Source organism: Schistocerca serialis, chromosome 7 (assembly GCF_023864345.2).
Source record: "Schistocerca serialis cubense isolate TAMUIC-IGC-003099 chromosome 7, iqSchSeri2.2, whole genome shotgun sequence".
Lineage (NCBI taxonomy): Eukaryota > Metazoa > Arthropoda > Insecta > Orthoptera > Acrididae > Schistocerca > Schistocerca serialis.
Window position 1 is genome coordinate 142132104 of NC_064644.1, and position 21801 is coordinate 142153904.

A 21801-nucleotide genomic window follows, 5' to 3' on the forward strand; every position below is an offset into this window, starting at 1 on the left:
AATGCCTTCGATTATCACCACAGTGCCATGCAAGCACAGGTGAATGTCTCCTGTAGCATAAGGTGATGCTGAATGGTGCATAGTGGTAAGGTAGATACAGCAAGTAATTATAACTCATAAGTTGAGACAGTAGTTTGCTGTCTGGAATAAAGGAAGGTTTGGTTTAATGTCGCGTCAACATCAAGGTCATTAGAGATGGAGCACAAGCTCCGATTGTGTCAAAGATAGGGAAGGAAATTGGCCATGCCTTTTGAAACAAACCACCTCAGCATTTGCCTGGAGCAATTTAGGGAAATCACAGAAAAACTAAATGTGGAAGGCTGGACATGGGTTTGAACCATCATCCTTCCACATGCAGGTCCAGAATGCTAACCACTGCACCATGTTGCTTGGTTGGTTGATTTGTTGGCTGATTTGGAGGAGGGAACCAAAGAGCTAGGTCATTGGTCCCAGCAGATTAGGAAATCAACCATGCCCTTTCAAAGAAACCATCCCAGCATTTGCCTGAAGTGATTTAGGGGAATCACAGAAAACCTAAAATCAAGATGGGCAGATGTGGGTTTGAATAGTCAACCTCTCAAGTACGAGTCCAGTGTGCTAACCACTGCATCACCTCACTCAGTACCTCACTCGGTTGCTATCTGGAGATAGTAAACACAAGAACTGCTGTTGTTGAGCATATGAACAAAAATGGACCTGGATGTTCATTGCCATAACAGAATCAGTCAGACTGCATAGAATAAACGGTGGCCAGCTTCACATATTGTCCTACACTGCTGCTTGCTGTGCAGCAAAGAAAACAGTGCAACATACTCATTGCCAAAAAACACACAAGGAAGGGGAGGAGCTGCAAATAGCCACTTACAAGAACTTTGGTCTCTGATGACAGCCTCAGTTATGGGAGACATGGCTTCAATTTTGCTGCTAGCATTCTCTACTGCACTTCAGAGAAGATGCAACCACTAGCATTTCAATACTGTCCTCTGTAAAAGTACCTGCACCTGGTTTGCTGTTCACATGCCATACCATAACCCAAATTAATAGTGAAAAAACCTGTTAATTTTTACCCTGTTTTATTCAAAAAATATTTTCTTTTACTTGAAACTAGAGAGCAGTTAAATTAAAGCTTTATCCAGATGAAAACAATCACCATCATTAGATTATCGAACATTTTCACAGCTACCCTCACCACAAAATTCCAAAAATATTAAGTAATAGAGGCCACTATTTTTATGTTATCAAAGAAATACAATGTTAAGACATGGCAGATTTGTGAATGACTCCGGAGTCATGTTTCAAGTTTTTCCCAGGCCTCAGTAGAGTAGCACAGTATTCCACCAACATGTGATGTGCGTTCTGCAAGAGCAGGTTATCTATGGACAAGAAAAGCAGCTGTTTTAACCAGTGGACAACAGACATTTTGTTTTTGTCTGAGTTAATTTTAAAGAAATATAGGCAACGTATATAACACAAGTTGTACAGTTAAGTACTCTCCTGTTCTTGATTCAACAGTTACTCATAAGATCAAATCAAATTATTCTTAAACATTTATCGTAAAGAAAGCAAGAAAGGCTTGTAGAGGTACCATTATTGGGAATAAATGACTTCAGTGCTATATGTTCAATGCTCTAGCACTCTGAGGTCACCTTGTGTGTGGAAAAAAAAAGGTATGAACTGAGCTCGTGTAACTCCAGCTCTATTATGTGGTTATACAAAAGACATAATGTCCTATGGTCACATCTTCTAATCATGTTAAAACATTCGAAAAGATAGAGTATAGGAGTATACAAAATGCGAATAATGTCATGACATCTGATCATATTACGAGGGTAATCCCAAAAGTAAGGTCTCCTATTTTTTTTATAAGTACATAGACCTGTTTATTTCTACAATGGTTTACACCAGTTTACAGCTTGAACATTTAGCTATTTTTCAACATAATCACCATTTCTGTCGTTGCATTTTTGTAGACGCTGTAGCAGTTTCTGTATGCCCATGTCATACCAGCTCGCTGCCATGCTGTTCAGAAGGTTATGAACCTCTTCTTTCACCTCGTCGGTGGAGTTGAATCACTTTCTGTCCAAATATTGTTTTAACTTAGGGAACAGGTGATAGTCACTGGGTGCCAAGTCAGGACTATAGGGTGGGTGGATGATTATGTTCCACTGAAACTGTTGCAGGAGAGCAACAGTTTGCCGAGCGATGTGTGGGCGAGCGTTGTCATGGAGAATGTGTATGACCTTGCTCAACATTCCTCTTCTCCGGTTCTGAATTGCCCATTTGAGTTTTTTCAGAGTCTCACAGTAACTGTCAGCATTAATTGTGGTACCAGCGATTCAGCTCCAAAGACAAGGTGAAAGAAGAGGTTCATAACTTTCTGAACAGCATGGCGGCGAGCTGGTATGACATGAGCATACAAACACTGCCACAGCGTCTACAAAAATGCATTGACAGAAATGGTGATTACATCAAAAAATAGTTAATGTTCAAGCTGTAAACTGGTGTAAACCATTGTAGAAATATACAGGTCTATGTACTTATAAAAAAATAGGGGACCTTACTTTTGGGATTACCCTCATACAAACATATCATCACGAAACCTCCAAATTATAATGATCTTTAATGCTGCTGAATCCAGAACTTCCTCAAACCATTTTATGCAAAAATACAACTGTGGATTTTCATTTTCAGGGGCTGAAGGAACTGAAGACCAAAATTATGTTGAAAAAAGAATAATATCAATATCTGAGATAGAAAAAGAGAGCCTAATTACCAAATGTGAAAAATAGGAACAACTGGGTACAGAACATTTCTAATGTTCCTAAATTAGGAGCAATGGAATACTCAAGTGTTAGTTCTGGGAAGGACCATTTCTTGTATTTTGGGACGTTCATGCTGTTCTTATTTTCACCCAGAGGTGGAAAGATCTGCCACTGGCAAAAGTCAGCAGTGACCGGGGTATATCCGATTCCAAAAGCAATATTTGCGGTGGCTCCTTACTGGACAAGGTGTACAATAGTTTCATAGACTATCATTTGGCTCAAGGCATCCAGTCAGTTCTTGAGAACAAAAAATTTTATGTACATTTTGATAAAGAAAAAAGTGGATGGAGAAGTCAGTTTAATAGTCGGCCTCAGGCAAGAGTACTGGGACCAACTTTATTTAATTTTTACACATATTTGCAAACAAAACTCAGAAATATGAAGTATTTCCTTTACACAGATTATTTTGTTCTTGTTCCACAGGGCAAAAATTATGAACCTGTCAAAGGGCAATCAATACAGGTCCTGTCTACCATGTCAATGTATTACAAACTGGAGCAACTGAATTACATTCCACTAGGATTTCAACTACCTCTCATTGTGCACTGAAATGAGAAATGTCCCACCCACTGTTCTTTCCACCCCTCCCATAGTGGTATTCCGCTGTCCACCAAACCTAACAATACACTCTTCCATCCCTTCACAACCCCTGCTCCCAATCCCTTACCTCATGGCTCATGTCCCTGAAATAGACCTAGATCCAAGACCTATCCCATACATCCTCCCATCACAACCTACTACAGTCTGGTCACAAACATCACCTATCCCATCAAAGGCAGGGCTATCTACAAAATCAGTCATGTGATCTACAAACTAAGCTGCAACCACTGTGCTGCATTCTATGTAGGCATGACAACCAACAAGCTGTCTGTCTGTATGAACGGCCACCAACAAACTGTGGCCAGGAAACAAGTGGACCAACCTATTGCTGAGCATTCTGCCCAACATGACATCCTTCATTTCAATGACTGCTTCACAGCCTGTGCCTTACAGATCCTTCCCACCAACGCCAGTTTTCTGAACTGCGCAGGTGGGAACTCTCCCTGCAATATATCCTACATTCTCGTAACCTTCCTAGTCATTGTGCTCACACATCTAGCCCCTCCCCTGTCTCCATTCCACTACCCTGTTCCCATTCCAGCACTACACAGCTCTCTTTTCCACCATGCATTCAATCTCTCCTTTTCCACAACCCCCATCCCCAACTGCCCCACCCTTTGTCTAACCTAACCTCTCTCCACCTCGTCCCTGCATGCTCCCAGCAGCACTTCACCATCACCCACCTTTACCCTGCTATCCCTCTCTCTCCCTGCCCCAGCCTCCTCCTGAACCCCATCCAGTTACCTCTGCCATCATGCACTGCAGCTGTTGCTCATAGTCTGGCTGCAACTGCCAGAAGCCATGGTCATGTGTGTGTGTGTGTGTGTGTGTGTGTGTGTGTGTGTGTGTTGTGTTTGCATGAATCAACAGGTTCCCAAACGGACTAGCAAACTTGGAAGACACACAGCAGACAACAAACAGGTGTTGCACCAGTAAAGGCAAACTTATCAATACGGGGTCTACAAGATGATACAGACATTTTCTGCAAATTTGTTGAGGTGCAGGATATGGCACACACATAAGATTGTCCTAACAGTTCTTGTAAGTGCACCCCATAATATCTATAGCTGAGTAACAATCCAGCAATTCACATCACCCAATACTGAGCTGAAACTTTTGCAAGAGACGACAAAGATTAGAGACTATGACTGCAAACTCACCAAGACATAAAAATGTAAAAAGTAAAGTAAGGATAAATGGATATATAAGGAAGTAAAATAAGGTTGACATCAATCCAAAGTTTTGTTTGAACATTACAACACTTTACTAAGAGTGGCCCCATTGGAGGTGATAAGCCGTTGCCTTCCTCCAACCACTGACATGACTTAACCAGTCTGTTATAAGGAGCCCAGGTTTTAATGTTGACTCTGAATGGTAGCACATCTAGGCTTTTCTCATGTTTACAAATTGTCTCCAAAGGTGAAAAAAGTGTAAAGTAACAGAAAAAAATCCTAGAACCAACTGGGAATTGAGTCTCAAATCATTGGATTTGTCGTCTATCATCATAACCACTTCGCTTCTGATCAGAGATCAGAAATGGATAAAAAGACTTATAGATAGAAACTGAGAAAAAGAAAAAAAGGAAATAGGAACAATACAAAAGGAAACAGTTTTGTGTTATTATTCTTTTTTCCCCCCCATTTTTCCCCTCTTGCTTTTGTCTTTCTATGTATTTCTGTTACAATTAAAACCTGTACTTTTGAAGCAATTTTATATGTCATGTTCCATGTTTGAATTACTAGTAGTGCACTGTTACTACCCTTGGGTTTGTATGTCAATTGTAAGTCATATAACTGTTGTTGTTGTTGTTGTTGTGGTCTTCAGTCCTGAGACTGGTTTGATGCAGCTCTCCATGCTACCCTATGTTGTGCAAGCTTCTTCATCTCCCAGTACTTACTGCAACCTACATCCTTCTGAATCTGTTTAGTGTATTCATCTCTTGGTCTCCCTCTATGATTTTTACCATCCACACTGCCCTCCAATGCTAAATTTGTGATCCTTTGATGCCTCAGAACATGTCCTACCAACCGGTCCCTTCTTCTTGTCAAGTTGTGAAACAAACTCCTGTTCTCCCCAATTCTATTCAATACCTCCTCATTAGTAATGTGGTCTACGCATCTTATCTTCAGCATTCTTCTGTAGCACCACATTTCGAAAGCTTCTATTCTCTTCTTGTCCAAACTATTTATTGTCCATGTTCCACTTCCATACATGGCTACACTCCATACAAATACTTTCAGAAACGACTTCCTGACACACAAATCTATACTCGATGTTAACAAATTTCTCTTCTTCAGAAACACTTTCCTTGCCATTGCCAGTCTGCATTTTGTATCCTCTCTACTTCGACCCTCATCAGTTATTTTGCTCCCCAAATAGCTAAACTCCTTTACTACTTTAAGTGTCTCATTTCCTAATCTAATTGCCTTAGCATCACCCAACTTAATTCAACTACATTTCATTATCCTCGTTTTGCTTTTGTTGATGTTCATCTTATATCCTCCTTTCAAGACACTGTCCATTCCGTTCAACTGCTCTTTCAAGTCCTTTGCTGTCTCTGACAGAATTACAATGTCATCGGCAAACCTCAAAGTTTTTATTTCTTCTCCATGGATTTTAATACCTACTCCGAATTTTTCTTTTGTTTCCTTTACTGCTTGCTCAATATACAGATTTAATAACATCTGGGAGAGGCTACAACCCTGTCTCACTCCCTTCCCAACCACTGCTTCCCTTTCATGCCCCTCGACTCTTATAACTGCCATCTGGTTTCTGTACAAATTGTATAGCCTCTCGCTCCCTATATTTTACCCGTCACCTTTAGAATTTGAAAGTTAGTCTATTTTCTTAAGTTCCCAATTCTCCTAGTGAAGGAACTGTTTTGAAAGCCTAATAGTTAAGAAAAGTTTAAAAGTTGTGTACATCAATCTTGCTCCAATTACTTTTCTAGCAGTCTTAAAAAAAAACAGTGTTGCCAAATGGGAATTGTATCAGATAATAAGAAAATCTAAAAATAAAGTTATGTTTATCTACATTACTTACTCAATGTCTGGGCCTTTGGAAAAAAATGTCCACACTGCTTGCATATGTACATTCCATGAGATATATGCTCCTCTTTCAAATGATTTCTCAAATCGATTCTGTCATTACACTCTTTATAACAAATAGAACACTGGACAGTAGCTCCTTTTATCACCACATTTTCTGCCTCATTATCTTTCCCATCACCTCGGCTGCACACTGTAACTAAAACTGCAACCATTACAACTGATTTGCTTGTGAAACACATTGTCTAGGGTGTCCCACATACAACTGGTACATCTCATGTATTAGTTAATCATCTCTAATCGAATTGCTTGTGGAGTGGCAACACTGTCTCAAAAATTAGCTACACTGCATTTTATTGGAAAGCAGAGTGCAGCTGCGAGTCGTGTATCAGTTATTGTGAGAAGCTCGTATCATTGAGTTTTACAGAAATGGTGCAGTTTGCATTAGTACAGCAAACTGATATCTTGGAATGTTACATAAAGATAGGAATGTAAACAATGTTTCAAGCAAAGTGTCTTGGTAGGAAACTCCACATGACCAGCACTATTCAAGATCTGTGCAAGAAATGGATGGCTGCAGGATCCATCAAAACTGAGCAGAGGAATAGGTGACCAACAGTGAGGACCTCTGAAACTACGGACAGAATTTGCATGCACAATACAAGAAGTCCCCACAAATCAGTAAAATTATTCGCAGCAGGTAGGTGTACCTCATACAATGTGTCATCATGTACTAAAATACATGAAATTAACAGCCTATCATGTGTAGTGCGAGAGTTAAAAGTTAGGATCAGAAAAAAGAGCGTTCATTATACTAACTGGTTGTTAACATCAATCACTAACAGTTATTTGGATCGCTTGCTTTAATTCATGTCGTATGTGGCCAGGTTTCATTTGTCAGATTATGTAAACTCCCAGAATTGCAGGTACTGGGCGCAGGACAACCCTCATATCCTGCATGAAGAATTTCTCCACTCAGACAAGATGGGTGCATCGTCCAGCATGTGCATTATTGAGCCCATATTCTTCAATTCTACCTCAAAGAGAGGCAGCAGATATCTAGAGATCTTTGACTCTTTCTATGCACAACTAACAGATACAGAAAAGCTGTATGCAGTATTCCAACTAGATGGAGCAATCACTCACACATCCAACCAAGACACACTCTACATCACCAACTCGTTCCCTGAAGAGAGACTTGTCAACAGAGGCCTCTGCCCCCCAAGGTCCCCAGACTTATTATTGTGTGGTTTTTATTTATGGGGCAGACAAAAAAGCAATGAGTATGCTGACAATCCTTGCATAATAAACAATCTTAAACAGAATATTAAAGGAGAAATTAATGGCATCATGCCTGCAAAATTACAGTATGCTGTTGGTAACGTCATCACACCACGTCAGCGATGCCTGGATGCCCATGGCCACCACTTCCAGCATTTCTTATAAACAGTAACTACATGTTTTTTTTTTTAAATGTTACTATTATCTATTCTTTTTTAGTTAGTTCATTGTTCCTTGAATATCAGGTGCCAGGCATACCAGTTTTACATGGGAAACCCTGTATAACTTTTCTCTTATGAAGTTCTCAACATAAACATTTAAGGCTTGGTCAATATGCAACATACTTATGACAGCTAGTTATTGGCATTTTCCATGATGTGGGACAAAGCAGTTTTATAATAACATTATACTTTCTCAGCAAAATATACAGCAATATGCTAACCATTTACAGGACTGCCTTAAGCTACTTTTCTTTTATGTACACTTATTTATGCCTACCTACACTCAGTTTTTCTCATTTATCCACACAGTTTCCTGTCAATTCCATCATGAAGTAGAGCCTTCAGGGATGTGAAATGAGTCAAGTTACACATTAACAGGCAGAAGTAACCACTGCTGGTTACTTCTGCAGAGTATATACAATGTCCCAGAGGTGAATGGTCAATATTCAGGAACAAGACAATATTCAGGAACAAGAGAGGAATGATCATTCGATCATTTGAAGCTAAAAAATCTAGTAAACATGTGCTCTAAAATGCATACCTGCACTTTTCCATATTTGATAGAGTGAAACAATTTTTTGTTTTTACTCCAAGCTCTTTGCTTTCCATATTTTGAGACGCGGTGGAATGGACCAAAACAAAAAAACTAAAAAATTCCAGTAAACCTAGGCTCTAAAGTGCATACCTTAAGAGAGATGACCAATTTAGAGCCCCTGTTTAATAGATTTTTCTACTTTAAATGATCATTTCTGTCATATCCCTGAATACTGGCAATTCCTTCTGAGACACCTTGTATTAACAACAAATTATGACTATTGCTAGTCTACTCAAATTGTTTATGTACGGTAATTACTTTTAAATAACTTTATATATGTGTGTTAGAAGAAAAACTCCTACTTCAAAAAAATCCACTGCTCTTCCTCCTACAGTACCCAACTGCTGTTACTATCTAATACTTCAAATAAAGCATTATAAGTTTACACATGGTTTTTTTAACATTTTTTCATACCAAAACTGAGTCACAGATTCCAACACAGCTATGCATAGAAAATGGCTGAAATTTTTATGATTTATTCCTAAGAACCCACTCTCGAACAACTTTGAAAATTTTCTTCATATCTAGATCCATTTCTGAGGTACAGTGGTTCAAAGTTACCCTACTTGTGCACATTAAATACATACATAGAATTCAATGTGAAGTGAAAATATAGTTTATAAAGTGATGTAGCATGGACAAATACACTACAAATTATCTCGTTATCATCTGAAGGGTTCTCGGAGCCCCATGTTGTAGTACTGAAACATTTGCATGTAAAATCCAGTATCATAAATAGACAATGATCAAACACTTGATGAAACACTGGCACCATATGGTTGTGCACATAATACGACTACAGTAACTGAACTTGTTATGGCCATAGGCAGAGAGATTTGTGTGCCATGCACAATGACTTCGAGTCACGGATCTGGAGAGGAAGATAAAACAGGAGGAGGAGGATGTGAGTACAGGATCTACATCTACATCTACATCCATACTCCGCAAGCCACCTGACTGTGTGTGGCGGAGGGTACCCTGAGTACCTCTATCGGTTCTCCCTTCTATTCCAGTCTCGTATTGTTCATGGAAAGAAGGATTATCGGTATGCTTCTGTGTGGGCTCTAATTTCTCTGATTTTATCCTCATGGTCTCTTCACGAGATATACGTAGGAGGGAGCAATATACTGCTTGACTCTTCGGTGAAGGTATGTTCTCGAAATTTTAACAAAAGCCCGTACCGAGCTACTGAGCGTCTCTCCTGCAGAGTCTTCCACCGGAGTTTATCTATCATCTCCGTAACGCTTTCGCGATTGCTAAATGATCCTGTAACGAAGCACGCTGCTCTCCGTTGGATCTTCTCTATCTCTTCTATCAACCCTATCTGGTACGGATCCCACACTGTTGAGCAGTATTCAAGCAGTGGGCAAACAAGCGTACTGTAACCTACTTCCTTTGTTTTTGGATTGCATTTCCTCAGAATTCTTCCAATGAATCTCAGTCTGGCATCTGCTTTACCGACAATCAACTTTATATGATCATTCCATTTTGAATCACTCCTAATGCGTACTCCCAGATAATTTATGGAATTAACTGCTTCCAGTTGCTGACCTGCTATTTTGTAGCTAAATGATAAGGGAACTATCTTTCTATGTATTCGCAGCACATTACACTTGTCTACATTGAGATTCAATTGCCATTCCCTGCACCATGCGTCAATTCGCTGCAGATCCTCCTGCATTTCAGTACAATTTTCCATTGTTACAACCTCTCGATACACCACAGCATCATCTGCAAAAAGCTTCAGTGAACTTCCGATGTCATCCACAAGGTCATTTATGTATACTGTGAATAGCAACGGTCCTACGACACTCCCCTGCGGCACACCTGAAATCACTCTTACTTCGGAAGACTTCTCTCCATTGAGAATGAGATGTTGCGTTCTGTTACCTAGGAACTCTTCAATCCAATCACACAATTGGTCTGATAGTCCATATGCTCCTACTTTGTTCATTAAACAACTGTGGGGAACTGTATCTAACACCTTGCAGAAGTCAAGAAACATGGCATCTACCTGGGAACCCGTGTCTATGGGTGAAGTTAAAATCCCTAGCCAGGGGTTGAGGTAGGTGTGGGGCAATGGCTAGAGGAGATTGAGGCCAGGAGAATTACAGGGCTGAAGAATTTGTTGCAAGGACATTTCCCATCTAAGGAAGTAAGAAAATGATCGTGATTGGAGGAAGGATACAGATGGCAAGGGTTGAGAAGCAACAACTGAAATCAAGCATGTTGTGCTGAGCAGTATGTTACACCAATGGATGGTCAGCTGGTAGATGATAGACTGCTTTCTCAGGTGGTGCTGTCTCTGATGGCACAGGATACGCTAGTGATGGGACTGGAGCAGGATGTGCTAGGTGTGTGCATTAACACAGGTCTTGCACCATAGTTGCATGATCCACATGGCTGAAGGTTTGGAGAGGTATGGTGTAAGGATGCGCTAGGATATTTCATAGGTTGGGCAGCTGGTGGGAGAGATGGGAAAGACTGCGAGCAGGAGGTTCCTCATTTTTGGACTTTATAATAAGTGGTCACAACTCTCACATAGGATGTCGTGTAGTTGTTCCATTCAAGAATTATTTCGGGTGATGAGGGGAAGTATTCTTTTGCTGTCTACATCTACATCCATACTCCGAAAGCCACCTGATGGTGTGTGGTGGAGGGTACTTTGAGTACCTCTATCAGTTCTCCCTTCTATTCCAGTCTCGTATTGTTCGTGGAAAGAAAGATTGTTGGTATGCCTCTGTGTGGGCTCTAATCTCTCTGATTTTATCCTCATGGTCTCTTCGCGAGATATACGTAGGAGGGAGCAATATACTGCTTAACTCATCGGTGAAGGTATGTCCTCGAAACTTCAACAAAAGCCCGTCTTGAGTGTCTCTCCTGCAGAGTCTTCTACTGGAGTTTATTTATCATTTCCGTAATGCATTTGCGATTACTAAATGATCCTGTAACAAAGTGCCCTGCTCTCCGTTGGATCTTCTCTCTCTCTTCCGTCGACCCTATCTGGTACGGATCCCACAGCAGTGAGCATTATTCAAGCAGTGGACGAACAAGCGTACTGTGACCTACTTCCTTTGTTTTCGGATTGCATTTCCTTAGGATTCTTCCAATGAATCTCAGTGTGGCATCTGCTTTACTGACAATCAACTTTATACGATCATTCCATTTTAAATCACTCCTAATGGCTACTCCCAGATGTTGTTGTTGTTGTTGTTGTGGTCTTCAGTCCTGAGACTGGTTTGATGCAGCTCTCCATGCTACTCTATCCTGTGCAAGCTTTTTCATCTCCCAGTACCTACTGCAACCTACATCCTTCTGAATCTGCTTAGTGTATTCATCTCTTGGTCTCCCTCTACGAGTTTTACCCTCCACGCTGCCCTCCAATACTAAATTGGTGATCCCTTGATGCCTCAGAACATGTCCTACCAACCGATCCCTTCTTCTGGTCAAGTTGTGCCACAAACTTCTCTTCTCCCCAATCCTATTCAATACTTCCTCATTAGTTATGTGATCTACCCATCTAACCTTCAGCATTATTCTGTAGCACCACATTTCGAAAGCTTCTATTCTCTTCTTGTCCAAACTATTTATCGTCCATGTTTCACTTCCATACATGGCTACACTCCATACGAATACTTTCAGAAATGACTTCCTGACACTTAAATCAATACTGGATGTTAACAAATTTCTCTTCTTAAGAAACGCTTTCCTTGCCATTGCCAGCCTACATTTTATATCCTCTCTACTTCGACCATCATCAGTTATTTCGCTCCCCAAATAGCAAAACTCCTTTGCTACTTTAAGTGCCTCATTTCCTAATCTAATTCCCTCAGTATCACCCGACTTAATTAGACTACATTCCATTATCCTTGTTTTGCTTTTGTTGATGTTCATCTTATATCCTCCTTTCAAGACACTGTCCATTCCATGCAACTGCTCTTCCAAGTCCTTTGCTGTCTCTGACAGAATTACAATGTCATCGGCGAACCTCAAAGTTTTTATTTCTTCTCCATGAATTTTAATACCTACTCCGAATTTTTCTTTTGTTTCCTTTACTGCTTGCTCAATATACAGATTTAACAACATCGGGGAGAGGCTACAACCCTGTCTTACTCCCTTCCCAACCACTCCTTCCCTTTCATGTCCCTCGACTCTTATAACTGCCATCTGGTTTCTGTACAAATTGTAAATAGCCTTTCGCTCCCTGTATTTTACCCCTGCCCCTTTAGAATTTGAAAGAGAGTATTCCAGTCAAGATTTTCAAAAGCTTTCTCTAAGTCTACAAATGCTAGAAACGTAGGTTTGCCTTTCCTTAATCTTTCTTCTAAGATAAGTCGTAGGGTCAGTATTGCCTCACGTGTTCCAGTGTTTCTACGGAATCCAAACTGATCTTCCCCGAGGTTGGCTTCTACTAGTTTTTCCATTCGTCTGTAAAGAATTCGTGTTGGTATTTTGCAGCTGTGACTTGTTGTTGTTGTGGTCTTCAGTCCTGAGACTGGTTTGATGCAGCTCTCCATGCTACTCTATCCTGTGCAAGCTTTTTCATCTCCCAGTACCTACTGCAACCGACATCCTTCTGAATCTGCTTAGTGTATTCATCTCTTGGTCTCCCTCTAAGATTTTTACCCTCCACGCTGCCCTCCAATACTAAATTGGTGATCCCTTGATGCCTCAGAACACAGCTGTGACTTATTAAACTGATAGTTCGGTAATTTTCACATCTGTCAACACCTGCTTTCTTTGGGATTGGAATTATTATATTCTTCTTGAAGTCTGAGGGTATTTCGCCTGTTTCATACATCTTGCTCACCAGATGGTAGAGTTTTGTCAGACTGGCTCTCCCAAGGCCGTCAGTAGTTCCAATGGAATGTTGTCTACTCCGGGGGCCTTGTTTCGACTCAGGTCTTTCAGTGCTCTGTCAAACTCTTCACGCAGTATCATATCTCCCATTTCATCTTCATCTACATCCTCTTCCATTTCCATAATATTGTCCTCAAGTACATCGCCCTTGTATAGACCCTCTACATACTCCTTCCACCTTTCTGCTTTCCCTTCTTTGCTTAGAACTGGGTTTCCATCTGAGCTCTTGATATTCATACAAGTCGTTCTCTTATCTCCAAAGGTCTCTTTAATTTTCCTGTAGGCAGTATCTATCTTACCCCTAGTGAGATAGGCCTCTACATCCTTACATTTGTCCTCTAGCCATCCCTGCTTAGACATTTTGCACTTCCTGTCGATCTCATTTTTGAGACTTTTGTATTCCTTTTTGCCTGCTTCATTTACTGCATTTTTATATTTTCTCCTTTCATCAATTAAATTCAATATTTCTTCTGTTACCCAAGGATTTCTACTAGCCCTCGTCTTTTTACCTACTTGATCCTCTGCTGCCTTCGCTACTTCATCCCTCAAAGCTACCCATTCTTCTTCTACTGTATTTCTTTCCCCCATTCCTGTCAATTGTTCCCTTATGCTCTCCCTGAAACTCTGTACAACCTCTGGTTCTTTCAGTTTATCCACGTCCCATCTCCTTAAATTCCCACCTTTTTGCAATTTCTTCAGTTTTAATCTACAGGTCATAACCAATAGATTGTGGTCAGAGTCCACATCTGCCCCTGGAAATGTCTTACAATTTAAAACCTGGTTCCAAAATCTCTGTCTTACCATTATATAATCTATCTGATACCTTTTAGTATCTCCAGGGTTCTTCCATGTATACGACCTTCTTTCATGATTCTTAAACAAAGTGTTAGTTATGATTATGTTGTGCTCTGTGCAAAATTCTACCAGGTGGCTTCCTCTTTCATTTCTTAGCCCCAATCCATATTCACCTATTATGTTTCCTTCTCTCCCTTTTCCTACACTCGAATACCAGTCACCCATGACTATTAAATTTTCGTCTCCCTTCACAATCTGAATAATTTCTTTTATTTCATCATACATTTCTTCAATTTCTTCGTCATCTGCAGAGCCAGTTGGCATATAAACTTGTACTACTGTAGTAGGTGTGGGCTTCGTATCTATCTTGGCCACAATAATGCGTTCACTATGCTGTTTGTAGTAGCTTACCCGCATTCCTATTTTCCTATTCATTATTAAACCTACTCCTGGATTACCCCTATTTGATTCTGTGTTTATAACCCTGTAGTCACCTGACCAGAAGTCTTGTTCCTCCTGCCACCGAACTTCACTAATTCCCACTATATCTAACTTCAACCTATCCATTTCCCTTTTTAAATTTTCTAACCTACCTGCCCGATTAAGGGATCTGACATTCCACGCTCCGATCCGTAGAACGCCAGTTTTCTTTCTCCTGATAACGACATCCTCTTGAGTAGTCCCCGCCCGGAGATCCGAATGGGTGACTATTTTACCTCCGGAATATTTTACCCAAGAGGACGCCATCCCAGATAATTTATGGAATTAACTGTTTCCAGTTGCTGAACTGCTACATTGTAGCTAAATGATAAAGGATCTTTCTTTCTATGTATTCGCAGCACATTACACTTGAGATTCAATTGCCATTCCCTGCATCATGCGTCAATTTGTCGCAGATCCTCCTGCATGTCAGTACAATTTTCCATTGTTACAACCTCTCGATATACCACAGAATCATCCGCAAAAAGCCTCAGTGGACTTCTGATGTTATCCACAAGGTCATTTATGTATATTGTGAACATCAACGGTCCTACGACACTCCCCTGTGGCACACCTGAAACCACTCTTACTTCGGAAGACTTCTCTCCACTGAGAATGACATGCTGTGTTCTGTTATTTAGGAACTCTTCAATCCATTCACACAATTGGTCTGACAGTCCATATTCTCTTACTTTGTTCATTTAACAACTGTGGGGAACAGTATCGAAATGCCTTGCAGAAGTCAAGAAACACGGCATCTACCTGGGAACCCGTGTCTATGGCCCTCTGAGTCTCATGGACGAATAGCACGAGCTGGGTTTCACATGATCGTGTTTTTCTGAAACCCATGCTGATTCCTACATAGTCGGTTTCTAGTCTCCAGAAAAGTCATTATACTCTAACATGATACATGTTCCAAAATTCTACAACTGATCGACGTTAGAGATATAGGTCTATAGTTCTGCTCATCTGTTCGACGTCCCTTCTTGAAAACAGGGATGACCTGTGCCCTTTTCCAATCCTTTGGAACGCTAGGCTCTTCTAGAGACCTACGGTACACTGCTGCAAGAAGGGGGGCAAGTTCCTTCGTGTACTCTGTGTAAAATTAAACTTGTATCCCATCAGGTCCAGTGGCCTTTCCTCTTTTGAGCGATTTTAATTGTTTCTCTACTCGACGGTTGTCGCTGAGGATAGTTTTCTCCACTTCACAAGACGTCACTGGAGTGTATTTGAAGGCAGCGAGGCCACTGGAGTTCAGCTTTGTTTCAATATCTTCAAATGTTGTGGCATTCCCTGAAAGACTATCACTAATTTTGCACAGTGTAGAATATCCATGATTCCGTTGGAGAACACTTTGCAATTTGGTTTTCACTTTGTCAGCCACATGACCACGAGCTTGACCCAACTCACTCTGCACATGTTGCACAATACTCAGGGCCTCACACAGCTGAGTGCCAACAGCTTCCAGTTGTTTGATGGCTTTTGATATCACTGAAAAATTGGCGTTGATGTATGCCAAGTTTCGAGACAATGTATCTGTAAAAACTTCTTTCACAATTTTGATAGCACTTGATTCATCACTATCAAGCTCATAGAAGATTGTCTTTATTTGGGTGTAGTTGGTGCAGTAACACTCAGCAACATTAAGCCAAGAACCCCATCATGTAAGAACAGGTTTAGGTGGGAGGGGCATTGAAGGGGCTTGTTCTTTGAATTTCTGCACCTGTAGCGAAGCCTTCACATAGATTTTCTTGCCACAGGAAATTAATTTGTCCACGTCAGGGTAATTTTATTGCACCTCTTCGGCAACTCTGTGCTATGCATATGCAAGGCAAGTGGCGTACACCATATTGGAGTAGAGAATCTGAAGCCCTTTGGCTGCTTTAGCCATATATGAAGAACCATCTGTTATAAGCAGCAAAACGTATCTTTTCACACCATCCGGCCACTGTAGCTTCAGAGAGTTGTCAAAAAAAATAGCAATCGTCGAATTGTTTACTCTATCGAGAGCTTCACACATTAGTAGGAACATATCTCCAGGGCCGTCAACTTTTAGAACACCAACAACAACATTTGCAACATATCACCCACTAATATCCACAGCTTCATCTATCGACAGCCAGATCTTTTGCTCAGCAATAGTAATTCATATTTTGTTGAGCACATCATTGTAGCATGCTGATAAATAGTTATTTCTCAGTGTAGATTCATCTGGAACTGGATGTGTTGTGTACTTCTCCAAGAACCGTCTGAAGTGTGGATTCATCAGCTTTTCCAGTGGGATGTTGCTGCAGGACAAAATCATCTCACACAAATCCTTGCAGAATAATTGCACGGTTTACGATTGACCTGTCTGTCCAAATAACAGCGTTTACCTGCTGTTATTTTCAGCACTTTGTTTCACACAGCTGCTGTGTTTAGTGGCATTACAGTGATGTTGCACATTAAAGCGCTTTTCTGCACTAACTTTAACTTCATACAGTTTACAAAATAATATTTTCCCATCAGTACTAATCCAAATTTTCGAACATATCCTCGCAACTTTACGCTGTTGGAGCAATTTGCTTTAGGCATGTTGAACAAGGCAAAGGCTGTATTCAAACTGGTTACTGGGAACACCTGTGTGACTGCGATGATTATTACGGCAGCAGCCACCTTTGCTGGCTCTGAGAGCGTATTGTCGACTCTGCGCAACAATGTTTTATGTTCACGAAACGACTGTTGTGGTACACCGATTTTCTGCTACAGTCCTGAGAAATAAAGCTGTGTACTAATTTATCTGTTTATCTTTCATAATAGCACGTTAAATATTGCCTCATGAGCCAATTCGTGTGTCCCATAAGATACAAGAAAAGTGGTATATGCATTTTTGGCAAAAGTTGATGGAAATATGACCTATTATATTAAAAGTTAGCTGCAATATGACCTATTACTAAAATTTGTTGAAATATGATTTTATATGCACAATCAAAATACATTTTTCGACACTAAAACGCCTAGATTTGTGTATAAATTGTTCTAAAATTCACCCTATAGTTCAGAAAAAAAATATGACTTGTCATTAAAATCCAGGCCCTACATATGACACACTGCTCTAGTCAGACTGCTATCCATATACCTGACCATCACTTGTTTTCAAACAGTTTTCAAATATTCATATACTCCACCCACATAAATTAAACAATTTTGTACACAATTATTCCTACCGCATACTGTTATATTTTCTTGTTACAATTATTATTATTATTATTATTTTAATACTTTGCACAAACTGGCACAGCAATTGCTTGCCAAAACAATTACTTTATTCTTGCCTGTTTTGCATCATGTTACTCAAATTCTTCTACAATTATTATTAATACATAAATTTATTATTAAATAAACATAGAAAATTAAATATTAGTACAAATTACTCACACAGAGGCTAATAGCTTTATGTATTTTTGGAGAACTCCACTTTAGGTACACAGTTTCACCTGTTATGTTACACCTTCTACAAAAATGCAGTTTAAAATAAAAATTATTCTTTTAGCAACAGAGAACATTAAGTATACTGTGAAATGTAAGTAATTAAATACGAGGTGGAATCCAAAATTTTCATGACTGGTGGTGCCATCTGGAAAGTTGGAGTAGTAGATCTTTGCACTGCTATGTGGCGAGAGCTGCATATCTGATGATGAGTCAGTGTGCGGAGTGGCATTCAGCTGGGAGGACGTGTTGCGTGTCCACAGTGATTTCCGTAATACTCTGTTTGGTGTGTGGTGATTTTAGGCACAGCGTGTTGAAGTGTGTATGGACCTTCATCAGACCACATCTGATGATCCAACCTTCTTGTCATGGATTATCACCGGCAACAAGAGCTGGATTTACGTTTATGACCCAGAGACAAAGCAACAATCGTCCCAGTGGAAGAGCCCAGGCTCTCCAAGACCAAAAAAAGCAAAACAGGTGAAGAGCAAAGTGAAGAGCACAATCATCGATTTCTTTGATACCAAGGAATTGTGCACAAAGAATTCATCCCACCCAATACTACTGTGAAGTTTTGTGATGGCTCTCTGAAAACGTGCGGTGATGATGGCCCGAACTTTGGTGTCAAGGGAACTGGCTGCTGCATCATGACAACGTGCCCTATCACATGTCCTTGCTCACCAGGACCTTTTTGGTAAAAAACAACAAAGCGGTTGTACCCCACCCACCGTACTTGCCAGATATGGCACCTTGCAACTTCGTGCTATTCCCAAAACTGAAATGCAAGTTGAAAGGCCGTCGGTTCGATACTCTAGAGAGGATTCAAGAAACATCGCTGGCAGTGATAAACACCCTCATAGAACAGGACTTCCAGAAAACATTTGACCAGTGGCAGAAGTGCTGGGACTGGTGTGTACCTGCAGATGGGAACTACTTCAAGGTATGACCATTAGTCCATAGGTAAGGCTTTCAACAGATGGCAGCAGCAATTCCGAAAATTTTGGATAGCACCTCGTATTTTGCAGAGAGCTCTTCAATGATCTTAAATACCAACATCCACTTCCCACTATATTTACTCCTTGGTGACATTTGTTTCTAAAAAAAAAAAAAGGTCAGTTTTATATGAAATGTTATTCAAGCAACTACAATACACGACAAAAAGTAACTTCTTTGTTAAACTCTCTCCTTGCTCAGAGTTGAAAATGTATATTGCATTCTGGTGCAAAGTTTGTCAACGAGCATTACATATAGCTATAATAAGTTTGCTGGCATTCTTTACTCAGTTCTTGATTTAACAGACAGTTTTAAACCATTTCATCAAAATGGAAGTGTCATTTACGTCAGACATTATGTCAAGTATCCATTTACACTGTGAATGACCAAGGTTCCACAACTATAAATCACAGACTACAGTTCCTGTTTGTAACATGTCAGTTTATCTATATTTTGCTTACCTTCTTCAGGTTTAACAGGAGTTGTAGTTTCAACAACAAACACATTTTCACCAACACCATCTCTGAGAGCCTGCAGGTCTGAGCTGTCACATACTGCCTCCTCAGTAACTGCAATAACTGACTTTTCTGTTTCACTGTCTTCTGCACTCGCAATGGACTCACTGGGAATGACTTCAACTAAGCTAGACTCTGTGCCACTGTCAGAGTCAGAGTTGTAGTTAAACTGCTTTGCACGGCGTCCTCTCTTTGTTGTAACTTCTTTCACATTATACTCTGATGAAAAATGCGTTTACAAGTAATTAGATTAAATGATGATACATTTCATTATTTACACACCTAAACTACAATTCTGCAAAGACATGAATGACTGTGCATTGCCATGATTAAGAAAATCATATTGAAGATAATGAATAAAATGAACTGCCAGTCACATTATACCCACACAGAAAAATCAAATAGTTATTGTACTGCAGTAAATAGATTAATTCTCTATTACTGAAGCTCAAGATGTTCTAATTTCCAATAATAATACCAGTGATGAAGCAAGGCATTCCTTTATGCTAAGTGCATTTTATTACTTGGTAAAACATGTCACTAAATAAAATGCTTACTTTAATTTTCATAGCTCAGTCACAAGTACTATCACTTAAAGCAGCAGCAGGTTTTATTAAGATGATTTCCTATGGTAAATTCACAATTTGCTATCACATATTTTCAAAATAATAATATTGGATATAATGCAAATTTTAATATTACTGTTCACCAGAATCAACCATCACTACAAGGCATAGGAATTTCAGTACACCATCACCTGTGTGATGGTGTACTCACCTCAACAGGTAAGGGTCATCATGCAGAAATGACAAAAGTTGCTACTTCTGTGCTTTAAGGATGTTGTTAACAAGAACTATCATTACTGTTCAGCAAAATTTTACATTTTCAGTAATTCAGTGACACAGTCATAAATTAATTTATTTACATTACTGGTCTGACTTTGCAACATTAATTTCAGAGGTATAACAATGATACTCCTAGTACAATGGCAATCCAAGCAAGAAACAGTTGTAGAATGACAATATAGGAAGACAGTAAAATAACTGTCTAACAACAGTAAGAGTTTTAATGGAAGTGCATTAGCACTAACTGTATAGATGATTTCAGCCACAATTTCCGTAGTCTTCAACAACTAAAAATCTCGAAGTAACTCCTTCTGCACCCATCTCCCTACCCTATGGCTCCAACCCCTGTCACTGTCCCCGCTGCAAGACTTGCCCTATGCACCCTCTTACCACCACCTCTAGCAGCCCTGTAACTGGCAAAACATATACTATCAAAAGGAGAGCTACCTGCAAAATGAGACATATATACCAGCTGTTATGTAAACACTGTTCAGCCTTCTACATTGGCATGACTACCACCAAATTATCAATTAGGATGAATGGGCATAGGCAGAGGATGCATACTGGCAACACACAATATCCTGTTGCAGAGCATGATCTATAACACGACAATCATGACATCGGTGCCTGTTTCACCACACAAACAATCTGGATTCTTCCCCTTGACACCAGTTTCTCAGAACTCCACAGACAGGAACTAGCACTACAACCTGTCCTTGGTTCTCACCACCCACCTGGCCTTAATTTACGTCAATTTCTTCTGTCTCAGCATTTCTTCAAAGTAACTACTCTTTTTTCCACTCTGTTTCAGTTTTCTACATGTTTCATTGTCTTACTGATCTATTTTTCACCGCCCCCTCCCTCATCTTTTACGCACAATGCATTTAGCTTTCCACTCTTATTAACTCATGCATGATGTTTAAGCAGTATTCTCTGTCTTGTATATTACCCTGTCTTCCACCTTTTAGTCTCAGATTTTCAAATCTTGTCTGATGCAATCCCTAACAATCAGTCTTTCCTTCTCATCCCATGCAGCAAGTCTCCCCTGGTCCATGGTTCTGGATGACTTTCCCGAAATCTACCCCTTTTCCTAGACCTATCCAGTCCTTTTCCTTCACCCCTCTTCCTTCCCCTTCGATCCTTCTGCCTGAAGAAAGAGCTACTGGCTCCAAAAGCTTGCCTAATTACAAACTTCTTTTATGTGTGTGTTCTGCCACCACCTGGTGAGTAGATTTTTTATCTATCCAATTAAATTATTTTGTTAAAAATCTAAAACATT

The 21801-nt window shown here is 40.0% G+C and overlaps 1 protein-coding gene across 3 annotated transcripts in view; it reads right to left on the reverse strand.

The window, feature by feature from the left end:
* Positions 1-21801, reverse strand: part of LOC126412418 (zinc finger protein 836-like) — a 167449-nt gene that overhangs the window by 78596 nt on the left and 67052 nt on the right. The window contains exons 4-5 of one of the 3 annotated variants that reach the window (XM_050082007.1): positions 19624-19896; positions 6465-6668 (exon numbers count right to left, since the gene is read on the reverse strand). In XM_050082007.1, coding sequence (XP_049937964.1) covers positions 6465-6668; positions 19624-19896 — 477 coding nt within the window. Of the gene's footprint in view, positions 1-6464; positions 6675-19623; positions 19897-21801 lie in introns of all 3 variants that reach the window. The other 2 variants (XM_050082006.1, XM_050082008.1) reach the window with 2 other exon arrangements.